Source organism: Toxoplasma gondii, chromosome X (assembly GCF_000006565.2).
Source record: "Toxoplasma gondii ME49 chromosome X, whole genome shotgun sequence".
Taxonomy (NCBI): Eukaryota; Apicomplexa; class Conoidasida; order Eucoccidiorida; family Sarcocystidae; genus Toxoplasma; species Toxoplasma gondii.
In genome coordinates this window covers 6,793,737-6,810,343 of record NC_031478.1, presented here as the reverse complement: position 1 = coordinate 6,810,343, position 16,607 = coordinate 6,793,737, and the positions used below count along the sequence as shown (strand labels likewise).

The window sequence follows — 16,607 nt, the reverse complement described above, 5'->3', positions numbered from 1 at the left end:
CGCTGGAGTCCTCGGGAGAGCCTGAACTTGTCAAAGAATCAGTCAGGTACCAACGAGGTGATGCTGACGCGGAATTGGCTTCCACGAGACCGACACACATTGGAATGCATTCCTGAGGGCAGAACTCGAACACAGGGTGCGAAGTGGTGGATGTGTCAGAGTCTGAGAGAGGCTTTCGGATTTCTCTCTTGGAGTCCTCTGGGTTGAGAAACCAGTGCCCTCCTCGCGACAATCACCTGGTACGAACTGAGGAGGCACCCAGACAGTAGACATATAATATGCATTTTTGCAACGGAGGGCCTGAAAGGATCGCACGTATGCAAGTGTTCATGTGGGAAACTGTGTTTCACTGGCAGCGCTCGAGCCTGAACATGATGTGTGCTCAGTAGGAAGATGGTGAAGAGAGGTTCCGTTGGGCGTTGCAGCGACTGCCAAACTCATATGTCCGAAGACATGTGAGTGGAGCTCCTAACAGCAGACTTGAAATAACTCCTGTCTGGCTTGCTGGCGTAAGCAGTGTGTGAGAAAAAACCTCTACGCAACCGCTGTCTCTAGGTGATCTCACCTGTTCGGCCAACCGTCCATCATGGTCGATAAAGAATGTCACGATATAAGGTCGAGATCTGCTGTTCATTTGCTGTGGGTGCAGAATAAGAAAGAGAGGAAGTTCTGTATCCAGATGCAGGGAGAAGTACCCTGTGCCTCACTATCAGTGAGAAGGTCCCGGCATGGGGGAGGCGGATGAAGTTTTTCCTTAGAACGAGGGCAAACGAGAGGCTGCACGTGTAACGCCTTGCAGAAATATAAGCTAGACTTGCCCAGAAATGCTCGACAAAAGCTTACCACATGAACGCATTTCTTTCGTCTACAAGTGCTCGCTGCGGCCGGAGGAGTTCGTTGACCGCGCTCCAAGTCTCTTAATTTCTAGGCCACTTACCCGCAAGCGAGGAGAGCCTCTTTTGTCTTGCAGTGGGTCGGCGACAGGTGGGTTTTCCGGCCGCCACACACAGCATACCAGCAGACGGACATCCCGTTCATCCCACTGATGGAACGTTAGCTTGGTGCCTCTCAGTATTTCGAGGCCGTATCTGCAAAAGCCGCGACACGTGTTCAACAACGGCTCTCAATAAAGTCGTGGCTGGGACTGCTGGAGTTCTCTGTGGTGTACTGAGGCATTTCTTACATCCAGAAGTTAGTCGTTGAAACGTCGAATATTCCCAGGGCTTCCTCGGCGCTTTCCTCAGTCACGCACTCTGCTGAAGTGTCCTCAGCGAGCGGAACAGGCAGATTACCGCGCTCGTCTAGAGTGAGGTTCTGTGCGCTGTCGGGCCGGTAATTTTTCTGTTTCCTCCGCTGTAAGATGAAGCTGATCCTGCTACCGTCCTTGGCTCCTGTTATAGACTTGACGACTATGGTATCATCTTCAGTGCAGGACGCTTCTACTTTTTCAGTGCTGTACATGCCATGGAGAAAACAAATCGGGGTAGTGAGGTCCAGCGGTTTCTTTGCACAGTTGCCTCCCTGCGCTCTGGGGGTGAGTCAACACTGCCAGAATGACCGTGCACCTGCGACAAAAACGGTAAGCGTCTGATTCGATTGGCTACAGAAGCATTGCTCGCAGTAGCCACACGAACTATGAATGATGGCACTCAGGGGTCGCAACTGATTCTCAGTCCACGTAGTACCCTTGAAACGGAAGGGACTGAGCTGCCTTGCCGTGAAGCAAGCACTCAGGGCTTGCTTCTTGCTGACTTTGGATCTGCTCAGAGCAAGGATCGTCGCTAGCACCATTAAGCATTTATGTGACGTACCTTAGAAGCGCAGGAGCTCCCTTACCGAGCCTCCAAACAGAAATGCAGTTGTCCGTACTCATCACTCCCAGTGTGTCGCCTTTCAACCAGATATGTTTGGGAGCAGGTGAATGGGGACAAACAGGATCCATCGCGTGTCGCTGGGGGAGAAAACCACGATCCTGTCCCTGAGTTCATCAGCACCGGTCTACGAACGACCATGGCATTACCGTATTTGTGCTCGACCCACGAGATAAATCCCTTTACAATGATCAGCAAATAAACGTTTTTTCCTTCGCACACTACGCCGGATCTCCTCTCTGTGAACGGAGACGAAGGAACGGAAGGACACCTACGTGAAAGGTTTGGCTTTGTTCCCTACAGCGAAGAGCTGACGCGGCGGCTCGCAGCTGCAAGACGACGCTATTGCTCAGCTACCTGATTTATTATGATGTGTGTCACCCACCCCTGAAAGCTGGCAACCAACGCATTGGCCAATTGAAGTGGCCGGCACCAAGTGGTGGACGCCGGTGCTTAGTTCGAACTATCACAAGCCACTACGCGGAGTGTGACAGAGGGGCATTCCTTCGTGTCGTATCGCTGTGGACGAGGGAAGTCGGAGAGCTCGTGCATCGCCTATCACACTTATTGAGTTGTGATTGCAAGAGCGTGACTATGTGCTCACTTCAAGTGACATAAGCAGGACACCTCGTGGAGTTGCCACGAAAAGTGTCGTCACTGACCCGTCGAAGTAAGCGACAGCTCCAGTGACTCCAAGTGTTTCGATGCAAGACACAGGACACGCCAAAAGGCTTCCCTGGTCCTCCGTTACTTTGAAAACGGTGATCAATTGGGTGCTGAATACGACCAACATGGATCTGTTTATTGTCAACCCGGTGAAGGGTTGCCGAGTTGAAAACCGCGTAGAAAGGGTCGACGGCAGAGAGTCGCCGAGGAAGAAAGGTGAAGCTGGCCGAACGGTGTCCATCCCCCCTGCCGACCACTCGGCGTTTTCACCGGCGTCCCCTTCTCTCGGCTTCTCCATAAACAAGGAAATCTCTGTGAAACCCGACTGAAAACAAAACTCAAACACGTCGGCTAAACCTTCTTTCGGTGCAGCAAGTGAGAAACAGTGTTGTGGCTTTGTCCTTCGTTCTTTTCCAGATGTAGCGAGCACACTGAATCGTTATTGCTGACAGGAAACATAATAGTATATTTGAAAGGTACTGAAGATGTCGCTTCAAATTTTCGTCGCGCATTTTCGATGGAGAGACTAGCGAGGAGGGCCAATCCGGCAGTTGCTTGTCACATACTTGGATAGCGATGAGGCCTGCATCGGCCGCAATAGCAGGTTCTATCCAAAACAGGAGTGACAGTGTCGCCTTGCCGCTGATAGCGATAGCCTCGTCATTTCCTGAAAACAGATAAGTAATTCCAGAAGCACCTAGTTGGAAATCAACTGAGGAAGGAAGTACACGGGTCTTACGAGAATCTTTTTTCTATCTGGAGCATGCCAAAGACAAAGCAGTTCCTTGTCGCCGCGGTATAACCCCATAATATTGGCAAGCCGCAGCTGCCAACGGACCGTGAGCGAGTTTCCATGCACATCTGCACCATTGAGGCCAAACATCCGTTGGCGAGATGCATGTCGGATATTTCCTTGCCCCAAGCCTCTTCTCCGGAAAGGAAGGGGGGGCACACGGCACCTGTCGCCTTCTACTAATACGTGATATGGTACAAAAGACCTACCTTCAAATACAGCGATGCTGGAGCAACTACCATTATCACCTTCGTGAATCAACTCAAAATCTTCCCACACCAACTCCGAAGACAGAGCGATGTGCCGCCGCCTGCACTGACAACAAACGTGCGGAGGGTTTCGGCGTGGGTGGCGTCCCTCGCAGCGAGGAAGGTGCTCGATCGTCCACCTGGTATTTTACATGTTCCTCTTTTTCAGGTTTGTTGTTAATGTGGCGGTCTTCGAGGAAGAATCAGGACGTTTGCAGATACTCCTCGTGTGGTGGAAAAGTGTAATGGGTCGGCTCATAGTGTGCTCGAATCGCGCATCTAAACAGACAGAGGAGCCCACGAGCTCTGCAGTCTAGGATTTCAGTCCCGCTGCTCGCTGGCGAAGAAACACAGGGAAATGCTTGATGGTGCGTCAGTGACACCTCTGATATGTTTAAGCGAAGAACCTGACACGTAGTTGGGTTTCGTGTCGAGACGTGGGGGACGGTGACGTCAGCCAACAGTGCGTTCAGTGCGGTTTGCTCTTCGCAGCGGAGGCGCAAGAAGCTTACTCGAGCAACTTTGCCTCCTTTTGTACCGACTAGGAGGGATTCACTACTTCTGCGGAAAGCGAGATAAGAAGGCACGTCGCCAGAGAGAGTGGCATCCCTCATCTCTGCGTGAAGACTGAGAACGTGACTCTCTTCGGTCGCCATATTCCAAAACCGAATGACTTGCTCCCCCGCAACGGAGGCCAAGATGTTCTCGTCAATCCAAGCAAATTGAGGCGATTCGACGCAGTTGTGGAGCCAAGCGACGTTCGTCTGAGACAGGGCACGTGCAGGTCCGTCTTCCAACAGCGCCAGCTGTATCAGGAACGCTTGATCTGTAAGAAGTACGAGGCGGTCTGTCGTCGCCACGTAGTCGACGAGAAGCAGAGGCACGGTTGAAGTGTACCTATTTCGGGGAAGGCAAGGATCAGTCAGCCAGAGAACAAATACTGGGAACCTGAAAGGGTGGAACGAATATCTAATTCTGGCCCTGTACGCATTGTTGACGAGGTACTCGACCTCCAGATGGGCTCGCGTAGGTTTGTTATGAAAAGGCCTTCTGGAATGTCTTCTTTATCGCTGTATCTTGAAAGGTGAGTTAACACCCTGCGCTAAACGTGTATCATCATCCTCTCAACTGGAGAAACTCTCACAATAGACATGAAGTAGTTGGACTAGCTTTGCTACTCGTGAACAGAAAATTTCCAGACGGCCCACTCACCTTCTGAAACGGAGACCAAGGTGATCAGCTTCATAGACCACCCTGGAATTCTCCGTGAGAAAAAAGGTTGGTTGCCTCTGGTTGCTGGAGCAACCATTTTTCCCACATCGGAAACCTGACTGCACATATGTTCATCGTTCAAACGCACCACAGCGTCTCCTCAATTGCCTCTTTCCGTGCATCGCCCCTGAAGAATAAACTGAGGCGAAGGCTGGAAGAAAGATGCGAATTTTGTAAACAGAAGTGCTCTCAGATTCTCTTTTCCATGCGCAAGGCTGTTGGTAGGTCTACCTCTTTCGTACCGTGTTCCGTTCCTCCTCGATGAGGCGCAATTAATGTGCGGTGCCGGAGGCGTGACTAGGGCTGTGGCAAACTGGCCAGATTCGGACATCCGCACATCTGTAGATTTATGACCTCGAGAAAGATCACAGTTAAGATTCTACGGGGTTCAGTAGGTGTGTGGTGAAACTCGATGATCAACCAGGAAGCTCACGAATAGGATTTCTTCTTGCTGATGGTACTCGCAGCTCGGAGACAGTATCATCTCTGCAGAACCATCCGTTCCAACTGAAGAGACAACAGCTGTGCCCGAGCTCTCTATACTAACGCAGAGTTCGCCCTTAGGAGAAATGGCGATGTGGGTGATGGCCGTGCTGTGAGGGAGATCGATGACCTTGATTGATCCCTCTTCGGGAATGTCTTCACTTCGATTGGTGGCGTTTCTATGGTCCCACCAGGAAATTCTGCCGGAAGTCCACCCAATAAACAGTGTATCTTGCTCTGAGTAAGAAGCAGACAGAAAAGAAGAGGGTTCTCCCGCGGTCTTTCGGCTTGCAGCGAGTAACTGAGAACATCAAACAGCGGCCTGTTCAGACCAGCAACAGTAAATTAGATCGAGGGGCTACAGCGACCGGGCAGATGGGAAAGCAAGCTTCGCGCCAGGCTTGAGGCTAACTGGGAGGGGCTTCGGGATATTTTCCGAACCTCCAGTCTTGGGAGGGGAAAAGGGCAGCTGCCATGGCATACCGATAACGATATCACCACGCCTGCTCCTCTCTCATTAGATCTCCAAACGACTTATTGAGCGTGTATGTGCCCCAAAACTGCCACTTGATCGCGTGGTAAGTGATCCAGTCCAGTGTAGAGCGCACAATGCAGAAAGACTGTCTCACGGGAAAGTGCCATTCCGATTCAGAGACGCGCCAAAATAAATCAGTGACATTTACTTCAGGCCACTGCACCGGAGTTCTCAAGCCTTTGAGAGTAATTTCGACGAGCAGAAAGCTCAGGAAAAAACGAACTTCTCTTGAGAAACAGTGCAATCGCGGCTGTCCGGAAAGCAAGTGACTACTTCGGGGCAGTTATTGCACGTGTTCGCATTTTCATAGTTGTGTCAGGACAGTCATGTCTTCTGCCTTGCTCAGCGACTTCGGGTGCATATAAACTAACATTGTCAAAACAAGCCAAACCCCTTTAAGGAATATCAAGCTTACGAGGATGCCATCTCAACGCACTGACGTGCGCTCTCTGATTCTCTTCGCCATCCCTTGCCGACGGGGTGTTCTGAATGCGCGCTGCTGTCTCTCCATGCTTAGTTACCACAAGCACCACCTCACGATTTTCCGTGGACACTGCCAATAGAGGAATCTGCGATCGAGCTCCCGACCAAGCGGGCCGAGGATTCGTAGGCTCTCCGCCGGCTAGAATTGAAGACAATCGCAGCGACATTTCGTGAGCAGCTCTTCTTCACGAGCTTCCAAACGTCCCCTCTCTTTCCTCGTCATTTGCAAGTCCTTTGGCTACTTGTTTGACGGTCGGTTTTACTGGTAGTATGACCGGCCGCGGTTTTTTTTTTGGATTGATGCGCTGTCGTAGTTTTCCAGCAGTCACTCGTGTACGGTGTCGGGTAGGAACCATTGCACTAAAGGCAGGAAGCCTTTGTCGAAATATCTCCGCACTATAACAACCTTACATTCGTACGGCTTTCTGTACAGGAAATCCCTTTCAGCATTCAGTTACGGGCAAGTGCCGCGACTACACTATTCTGTTACACCAGCACGGGTGCAGCAGGCAACACACGAGGTCATTCATGCATTGGCTTAATAGGCCAGCATCGCAAACCTGGTTGAAAATCCAATTAACAGTCCTTTCGCTCAAACAGTATCGCCCGAATAAGTTCACAGGCCGTTTCCTCTGAAAGATGAGCTTGAAGTGCCTTCAAGCCTGCCGGCAGTGCTGAGAAGGCAACGTCGTGAACAGAGGAAATCGCTAGTTTTATCCTGTCTTTCAGAGACGCGTACCAAGAGCGAAGCAGCAAAATTATGACGAAAAACCGCGTGCCTCGTGTGGAACAGTTAATTCGCATATATTTTCAGCCTCACGAGGTATTCACGCGAGCTCACGCCTCCATTTGTTCAGTGTGCTCTCAGGAAAATGGGATATCAATGGTTTTGTCTTATTCTCGTGGCGTGTGTTTTTTGCTTAGCAGCTCGTCTGGGTGGCATGCTGTCCGCGCTTGTCTGCTCCCTCACGTGAAGGGTGTGAATTCGGAGGTGGGTTGCCCCAAGAATAAATCTCTATCCTGTCATCTCCTCGTTTGCTACCATTTGCACCTTCTCTGTGGCCACTTTTAGTCTGTTGGCGACTTACTCTGCCATGCACACACAATCAGTTACACGCGTATTAGGGCATGTTTTTTTTCCGTCGATGTCTGTGGTGAGGCGTGCTTTTCTCAGGGGGGTCTGTGCAACAACTGTGGTAGATGCGCACGTCTGTGAGAAGACGACGCCCTCCTACTGTTTCGATTTTTTTCCGTTTTCTGGCCGTTTTCCACCGTTTCGCGGATTCCAAGCCACATACTCTCCTCGTATCACACTTTGTGCTCCTTCTTGGACAGAAGTAACAACGCCTCTGCCACATCGTGGGCTCTCTTTTCTGGGTCACTGCTGGCTGGCGGGCGGCCCTTGCTGCTGAACTGCCGGTCATTCCCAACTCATCTGAAACACACTGCGTTCCATCGAGTATTGTTCTGCAAGGAAACGTTTCCCTGCGAAATAGGGGGTGTGTATCCGCGGCTGCGTCCTGTCAAAGAAGAGCCGGGGCCTCTGCGTCTCTCCAAACCTGAGATGAAAAATACCGCAGGGCCCGCCACGGTACTGTCAGGACTTCTGCGCGTACTTGGAACCCCACATATCGTGCTCTACAGACACTCGTTTTCGTCAGCGATACAGCAGACTCGAGCGGAGGACGGACCGTCATGTGCAGGAGCGCACGAGGATCTGCGTCTCGGGAAGCTTCGGTCTGTTTCTGTGGACCGTGTTCCTCCGGTGTCGGTCAATAAACGTAGAGCCTGTGAATCGAGACAGGATCAGTTACAAACGTTTTCTACGTCGCCATATCCCGCCGTCCGTTAGACTGTCCGATCGCGGACTCGGGAGTTCCTAGTGCACGCCGAACTTTATGATTCACTTCCTCTCGTGGGTGGCTGCACAAGTTGAGCACTCCCGTTCTTGACGCGAGTAGCTGTACCATGGAGGACGGCGGACTCGAAGCACCGCAAACCTCTTTGACGCAAGCGCCTGGCACCAAGGGTGCCCTTCTTTCTGCTGCCGCTATGCGGCGTGTAGAGGAGATGGAGGATCGCTCTTTCAATGTGAGACAGCAGCACCAGCTTCGAAAACGTCAGCAACACGAAGACAACTCCACCGGCCTCTGCTCTGGGACTGCTGGCGCGGACGACTGCGCTAAGTCACCACGTGGCGACAAACGAAGGGTCCCGCCTCACGAAGCGACGGAAGGCCATGAGGACCGACCCGTCTCTGGAGAAAGGCAGAAAACCGGTGCGAAAGCCCGGCCGTGGCCAGGAGCTGCAGACGGCAGCAGCGGTGTCGGGAGTGCATGCGCCACTGGAGTTTCCGCGTCTCCACGACGTGACAGTGACTTTGGCGCATGCAGTGATCTGCCTCACGGTTCAACAAAAAGTGGTTCGCAAACGGATGACAGTGGGTGGGAGATCGGGAAATCCAGTGAAGCCGTCGCTGGCGGCAGCGACCCTTCAGTAAGGCAGCGGCGAACCGGCGCCAAGCTCCTTGAAATAGATCTCGAGCAGGCCCACGGAAAGAAGTACGGAATGGACTTTCCGCATGCCGGTGAGTCGCTCGCGAAATCCCCATCTTCCCGCAGGGTGGTAGGGTACTTTTGAATGGCGGCGTGGACCTCAACGCATCGATTCTTCAAGGAGGAAGTGTGGCGGGAGACAGCGTGCCTCTGTCGTTGTTGAGACGCATTCCGGGATAGTTAGTTGGACAACCGGACACGCATGTGGAGAGAAAAGCAGGAATGAATTTTTCAGAAAACGCTCAAGCGGTGATATATGATCCGGAGTGGATGCCCAGAAGCTCCGTGTGACTTTACCGTCAGTTTTTATGTTATACTCAAAAAGCAGGGAACCTGCCAGCATCTACATTTGCAATTTGGCTTTCGAGGCTTCGATTCTCCGGGGTTTTCTGCAGGGGAAGTGCAACTTCACAGACGGCGGAAAAACGACCTGCATGCGTGGGTTGAGCAGCTTCTGCGGTGTCAGCCTCTTCGGAGGGAAGAGGTGTTGCTTCTCTGTGAACTGCTGAAGGACACTCTGGTGAGTCGCTGGATAAGAGCTCTTCGACAATCATCGCCAATTTATCCGAGCATTTATATGTACATATATATATATATATATATATGTCTACATTTCAGTCCTCTTTTCCCAGTGTTTTCTAGATTTTGCAGTGTAGCCGTGCGTATGTTGTGTATCTACACGTCTGTGCAAGTCCAAGTACGTTTTTTGTGTGGAGAAAGGGGAGAAGAGCAGTCAGCTCTACCAGATGCCGTTTCATTGTTGAAGTCTTGCTTCTTGTACCGCTTTGGCGTTTCCTTTTGCGCAAGACCCATCCGATCTTTAGTGATTTGTGCAGGGCTGCTTTTTCGAACTCGAGTAGCCTTGCGAGAAGTTTGTGTCATCACTCATCACTGTCTAGCAGAACTGTTCCTGGATCTTCTTCCCCGTTCTTCACCTGTCCCTATCCGACACGTTCGCTGCTGAGGGCCTTCTGTAGCTTCAGCATTGAGGAGCAGGCCTCTCCGACGAGAGTCTGTCTACACTCAGTCTTGTGGCAGTTGAGAAAGGAGGGACGTGGGCGAAGTGTCAACTGCTTCGTCTGCACAGCAACACGCATTCCATCTGAATTGCTCAAACGGTACCGCAGCTTGTGATGCTAACGGCAAAGTTGTCGAGAGTTCCTTGCTTCTCTCCGTGGTTTTCTCAGAAATCCGAGCCCAACTGCGTCACCGTTCCCACTCCTGTGACAGTCGCTGGAGACATTCACGGCCAATTCTACGACCTGCTGGAGCTTTTCCGAGTCGGTAAGACAACTCAGATCAACATCCTGCCGTACGTGGCTGGGAAGAGGAACTTCGAGGCAACATTTGGAGACAGTGCAACAAACCACCTAATTTGGTGGGCTCGTATAAACTGCTGTCACTACAAGTGAACGCTGGAAAGGTATTCGGTTAGACCTTCAACGTTAGCGGTTCCCTGTGGCGTGCTCCTCCTGCGATTCAGCAGGCTGAAAGTTGAACCCTCGTTTCCCCGCCTTCCTCGCCACTCAAGTGAATGTCTGGCTGATAAACATCAAGTGCGGTTTCGCTGGTGCTGATGTCAGAAGACTCTTTCATTTAGCACATAGAGGAACTTTTCGGGCACCTCGTTTTGTGTGTTCCCCGATGTCCAATTACAAGAAAACTCGTGGAACATTTTTTCGACAACTGGACATGTGAAACGGCGGTTGCAGGAGGCAAACCCCCAAACACGTCGTACTTGTTCCTCGGCGACTATGTGGACAGAGGCTTCTACTCTGTTGAAGTCTTCTGTCTTATGGCGGCGTTTAAGGTCCTCTACCCGCGAAAGAGTAAGGAAATCTACGTCGCTAGTATCTGCTGTACATATATATATATATATATATGTGCTTGTATTCGTGTGTAAAGGTTCCACGGAGGTGCGTGTGTCGGCATATACATGGAGCTGAAGTGAGATCCAGGTTATATTTGCGTGCGCGTATACATTTTTGTGAAAAATGCATGCCCCCTGACGCTTCATCGAAACACAGGCGTCTTGGTCGTTGCCGCGCGGACGGGGATGTGTTTCCTGGGGACCGGCGGGACCCAAAATAGAAGGTATGGAGTGTATCTTTTTGCACTGTTCCATGTCTCTGCAGTATTTCTATTGCGAGGAAACCACGAAAGCAGAGGCATCACTCAAGTGTACGGTTTCTACGACGAGTGTGCGCGGAAATACGGAGACGGCTTCAACGCTGTCTGGACAGCCTTAACTGAAGCCTTTGACTATCTTCCTCTCACTGCGGTAATTGGGTCCGAGTGCTTCTGTGACCACGGCGGCCTCAGCAAACACCTCATGACCATCGATGCCATTCAAGCAATCGATCGGTGAGCTTCGCTTCCACCGCATGCAGAGACCGCACATGTAGGACAGACATGTTGACGATACACGATGGGTACACGTCTGGTTCCATAGATAGATCGATACAAAAATGGCTCGTGCCTTTCGTGGTGCGAGAAGCAGGAAAGGAGACTTTTAGAGGGAGTGCGTGTATATGCGCATGTGACGCGAATGCATTACTTACAGATTCATTTTCAGAGAGGGTTGAGAGTGAGTAGCAGCCGTTTTATCTGCATGTGAACGAGACACGGTTCCGGTCGTTTGTGTGTGTCGAATTTCCTCAGGAGAGGGGAGGAAACAGTGAACGATTTTTCTGGTCTTCGCAGCCATGATTCCTTGCTCACAGTCCACCGTCAGTTTTTCCGACCTTGGTGTCTTTTTCCCCAGGTTCCAGGAGCCTCCGCAAGAGGGAGGGATGTGTGACTTGCTATGGTCAGACCCCTACGACAGCTCGATGTTTCTCTCAGATCTTCCACAGTCAGATTCACCTGGAGACGGTGTCTTGGCAGTCACGGCTGGAGACCCCCTCGGAGGAGGTCTTGATGAAGATGGCTGGGCTCCAAGTAGCAGAGGCGCCGGGATGCTCTGGGGTCCAGTAAGTCTAGGAGCAGATGGGTGCGGGGAATTACACGATGTTGTGTCCATACCGTGACCCGATCACAACTCCCTTGACACGACCGTGGAGACGAACGCTTTGTGTAGGAGGCTGCATGGTGTGTAGTGTCCGCTGCATAGCAGTGCCGTAGAGGCTTTCGCGGTGGTAGGAAATGAGCTGAACGATATGTTACTCTTGAGACACCATGATCAGCTTTTGGTCGAGGCGCAGTCCAGCCACAGTGTATTTACCGGAATCTCACAAATTAGATAAAAATACGTGAAACACGGGCTCAGGGGCAAGCATCACAGCCGTTTCTGCCGTCTTCTCTGTCTAGCCCCGTCCACGGCGTCAGGAAAAGTGTAACTCGCATCGGCTCACTTCCGCTCGCAAAACAGGCTCGTCCGACTGTGGCCACGATGTATATAGAGTGTTTTCTGTTGCTCGGAACGTGCGAGCGTTGCAGTCAGAAGAACATTGTGCGTCTGTTTCCTTCATTGAATCCAGGAAACGTGGACTTGGTTGTCTCTCGTTCACGACAGGTGCCAATGCGTGGTTTTGTTCCCTGTGCGCGTGACATGGTTTCTCTGGACAGACCGTGACCGATCAGTTTCTCCACCTAAACGGAGTTGGCTGCATTTGCCGCGCCCATCAACTCGCACAGGACGGATACCAGTGGTGAGGGTTATGGAATAAACCGTTCTGTTTTAGGCTCGCCTTTAAACAGTCAGAATGAATTCTTAGTGGCGGGCTCTTCCGCGTACAATGTTTGGGTTATCTTTCGTGTCGCGGGGAGGCAGACTTGGTGAGAGTTTCTTTTATCAGGTCCTCTTTAGAACTCCGAGGCGAAGAGGAAAGCACGGGGCATGTGGTTGAGCTGGATTTGTTCCTGTCCTGCCTGTCAGGCGGACGATCCCCGTCCGCCTTCATCCACACTTCACGATAGACACTGATACCATTTTATATTGCGCACCACTTGTGAACTAGTGGACGCTTCTTCCTTGGCAGTGAAGGAGCCGACTTCCCGCATCTCGTTTGCAGATATCGCTATACAACATTCCACTCACTCGCACAAAAATTCTCACGGTTCTGGTGACCGACAAGGAGGAGTGCTGCTGTCACTTTGTTCAGCATTCTGAGGCCGAACATCTCCAAAACAGAAGAACAGCCGTATAGAATTCAGCGTCGAGGCTGAACATAGCTGGAATTTGCGCTTTAATTTTATCTTTCGTCGGTGTTTTTCGAGTGTTCATGTTTCAGGTGCCACAACGACAAGGTGTGCACGGTTTTCAGCGCTCCGAATTACTGCTATCGTTGCGGCAACCAGGTTCGGATTCTTTCGGGGGCCGGCTACCAGTGGTTCCTCTTCTCGAACGTGCCACTCACATGTTGGTCTGTTCCACCTTTTTTGTCGTCTGTCTATTTTCTTCTCCCTCTCCGCTGGCACTTCATCCCCCGCTGTGCAATGAACATCAAGGAGCTTGGTCGTGAGACATAAAAAATCTCGGATACAAATTGATGCCTCACTGAACGGTGGAGTTCCGCCTAGTCCTAGCTCTCGCGAGTGAAGTTGGAAAAGTATTTCTCATCCTGGGGCAGAGTCCAGTTTCTGTCGGCTTGCGGAAACGATAGCATGCGCCGATATTTTGTGTGTTTTTCGCATACTTTGGTTGCAGGCCTCACTCATGATTGTCAATGATGACTTGGAGCGCTCGTTTGTCAAATTCGGACAGGCACCAGAACGTGGCGAGCCACAGGTGAGGGTGGGCGGTAGTGCTTGCTCTTAGTTCGTCTGTTAAGATTCCAGAGTTTTGGATGACATGGAGAGAGGTTATACTAGGTACCCAATAACGGAACAGTCATTCCGGCAATCAGCCGCGAAATGGGACAGAGAGAAGAGTGCTCTAGTTCTTTTGTCAGTTGCTGTGCAACTTGCCTTGGTGTTGTGTCTTCGAACGCACGGGGTCAACTTTGAAGACCCTGCGCCCCTGCCGTGAGGGTACCCAGCGTTTAACACCGCAGGCTAGTATCAAATCAGTGATTGTGGAGGCTCTCTGTAAACATTTTATATTTCTGTTTTGACACAATGGTTCTGTCGAACGCCTATCCTCACTGCGCGCTCAGCCGTAGCTGCATGAGACTGAAAAATAGGTGCGGTTATCAATCTTATTCACGAAAACCCGAAGCGAGCAGTCAGTTGTTGCATGATGCCTGGTGTCTCTGTGTGATCCTTTGTGTTGTCGCTCAACCAGCAAGTGCGTTCCCTTCCCGACTATTTCCTGTAAGAGATGACTAGGCTGCAGTCTTCTTCGCTCGACCGCTTGCTGTTCAACGTTGCTTTTTCTTCGTCGGCGCGAGTCTTGTCGGGGGCGACAAAGCCGAGTTTTGGTAGCCTTACGAAGTTTCATTGATGCGAATGGGTCCTGCAAAGAGAAATACGCTGCTCACCTGAGCTTGCACATCTCAGCATGTGCATGCGATTGCTTCGTGTGTTGATGCAAGAAGGGATAGTCAGGTTTCGATTTTCCTGTGTTGTCACGGAGAAGCGTCTACGGATGCGCTTGGGTGAGCTAATTCGTAGGCAGCAAAACGTGAGTGTCACATGGCGGCCATGTTAATGCTGGTGGTAGGAACGCAAACAGAGGATTTTCACTGAGGTGCAGTATCCCGACAATGTGTGTTGGCATTCCTTTTCCTGAACGAACCATATTGTCTCCCGGGTGAAAGCCAGCCTGTTAAGATGGTGAACTCATATTTGCCCGAGACTCGGCTGTGCGACGGGTACAATTCGAACGTTGGAGGCGGACACATCGGTAGTCACGAGCTCCGTCAAACACGGTCTGACGGGGCCCGTCTGTGTGTCAGTTGCTCCCTGCACTACAAATTCAAGCACGACACGGTGCAATCTGCCCGAGGAGTGAAATCCCTGTGAACCCATTTAGTTTTCGTGCGCATATGAACAAATTGCTGCATACGGTGATACTTCGATGTCCGAAGATGATTCTAGATGCATCCCAATTAGAAGTGCATATCGATATATGAGAGGCATCATCATGGATTATTAGTTGCGTGTGAAGGAACACAGTAAGGGACATGTCCAAGCATCCACACACGAGTAAAGAACGACGTTTCACGCTGCCTGGTGTCCCTCACTTTTGTGGCATTCAGCAGCCAACGTTTTTTTTCTTCGTATAGTTGTCAGATTTCCAATGGGCAATGCATGTTGCGCACAGTGGTCACGGAGCGTTTTGGCACTCTTCGTTCACAAATGGGCCTACCACTGGCAACCCATCTGCAACTTTTCCACTCGGGCGTCTCAGTGAGGCAGCGGTTGCGCCTTGCTCATCTGTAGTTTAACAGGTTTTAGAGAATATTTCTTTTAAAAGTGTTGAGAGTTCAAAAATAATTATACATACTGACCTCGTCGTACGTTACAAGGAACTCCCGATGTGGAAAAGTACCACAATTTCCCATTATCGTGGCCGTTGGCATAGTGTCTGATCTGCCGTCTTTTTTCCCTGACCACAGCCACACCGTGTGTCATTGGCGATCCGCTTTGTGAAATTCGGGTGTACGGACACTGATTGCAGCCCAGAATACAGAAACAGATTGCTTGAATTCGATCTGCATAACCGTTTTCATGTTCGTAAAGCCCCTAGCAAACGCTACTGCATCTCGGTTATTTGCCAAGATGTCACCAGTTCGATTCTCCCCTCAGCGGAGATCAAACTATCGTTGCAAGCCAACGGAACACCCGTTCCCCGAGCATGAAGCTGCGTCCTGCATTGTTCGCAGTGACTATCACGTTGAAAATGTCAAGCTCCAGGGACGACACGTTCTTGAGATTGTTCCTTTTCATCTTCTAACATCAGGAACAAGAGTGGGGCGGGAAAACGCGCCAGCGGAGGACGCGATTCCAGCTATAACAGCACACTCGCGTATACTTTGGAGAACGGGGGCAACCCTTTGGAAGACATCAATCAAATCACATGGCAGAAAAGGGACTGCCTGTCTATACCGAGACCAAGGTTAGACCATCGTTTCACCTTTCAACCTAGTAGTGACTCAAAATACTCGCAACAGATTAGTGATTGACTGCTCCGGATACAAGGAGGCGACTGCTTGCTTGCGATGTGTCTACGGCATTTTAGCCGCTTGGATCGACAAGCCTCCAGGAAGGTCTCCGAGCAGTCAAGCTCAGTACGCGACTTTCGTGCGAAGCCGGCAACCTTTTGTGGAACCTCGTTTCGGGCTTCATTTCTTGCATCACCTGATGGCTTGTTCACATGATACCAGGATACACAGCCAAAAGACGTTACATGCGCCACTCCCATGTCGTATGAGTGCCCCGGAAGAGTCCTGCATCAAGTCGCGATCGACCGCTCCAACACGGACCACTTATTGTGGACCGCGACCAATACATTCTGTTAAGATCTGGTATGGCCATTTAGAGAGCCGTAGTTTCGTACTTATAGTATGAGAGACACCTTTAGGGACTCAGACCATCCAGAGTCTTCATCCCTCAAGAATAGCGTTTACGGCCTGGTGCAAGTAAAGCATCGAACTGTCGTCGACCTCTTTCAAAGAAATGAAGGAGCCCAACTGCCTGCACCACCCTACAATCAACCACATTTCCCAGCCACGCCTACCCGTCGTAATCAGGCAATACATGCATTTGCGCTTTCCACGTCAGAAGTGGCAATGGAGAATTCGATTAGAGGGCATACAG

At 51.0% G+C, this 16,607-nt stretch overlaps 3 protein-coding genes across 3 annotated transcripts; 1 reads left to right on the top strand and 2 right to left on the bottom strand.

Annotated features, from left to right (window-relative positions):
• Nucleotides 1–382: 382 nt before the first annotated feature.
• Nucleotides 383–1,942, bottom strand: TGME49_215185 (hypothetical protein; the record flags this gene model as incomplete). Its single annotated transcript, XM_018779680.1, has 4 exons — nucleotides 383–637; nucleotides 938–1,088; nucleotides 1,184–1,453; nucleotides 1,812–1,942. The coding sequence occupies 4 exons, from the start codon at nucleotides 1,940–1,942 to the stop codon at nucleotides 383–385; spliced, it is 807 nt and encodes a 268-aa protein (XP_018635703.1).
• Nucleotides 1,943–2,463: 521 nt separating this feature from the next.
• TGME49_215180 (hypothetical protein) lies at nucleotides 2,464–6,980 on the bottom strand (the record flags this gene model as incomplete). The annotated part of the gene is made up of 7 exons (XM_018779679.1): nucleotides 5,963–6,980; nucleotides 5,398–5,570; nucleotides 4,791–4,905; nucleotides 4,091–4,518; nucleotides 3,540–3,645; nucleotides 3,104–3,204; nucleotides 2,464–2,862 (listed from the first exon to the last, which is right to left on the bottom strand). The coding sequence occupies exons 1-7, from the start codon at nucleotides 5,973–5,975 to the stop codon at nucleotides 2,464–2,466; spliced, it is 1,335 nt and encodes a 444-aa protein (XP_018635704.1). The 5' UTR covers nucleotides 5,976–6,980.
• TGME49_215170 (serine/threonine-protein phosphatase 2A catalytic subunit beta isoform, putative) lies at nucleotides 6,947–15,507 on the top strand. The gene is made up of 10 exons (XM_002370795.2): nucleotides 6,947–8,938; nucleotides 9,302–9,426; nucleotides 10,094–10,190; nucleotides 10,619–10,735; nucleotides 11,042–11,270; nucleotides 11,671–11,878; nucleotides 12,474–12,556; nucleotides 13,139–13,205; nucleotides 13,555–13,635; nucleotides 14,131–15,507. Exons 1-10 carry the CDS (start codon nucleotides 8,320–8,322, stop codon nucleotides 14,161–14,163), a joined length of 1,659 nt encoding a protein of 552 aa, XP_002370836.1. The 5' UTR covers nucleotides 6,947–8,319; the 3' UTR covers nucleotides 14,164–15,507.
• The last annotated feature ends 1,100 nt before the right edge of the window (nucleotides 15,508–16,607 follow it).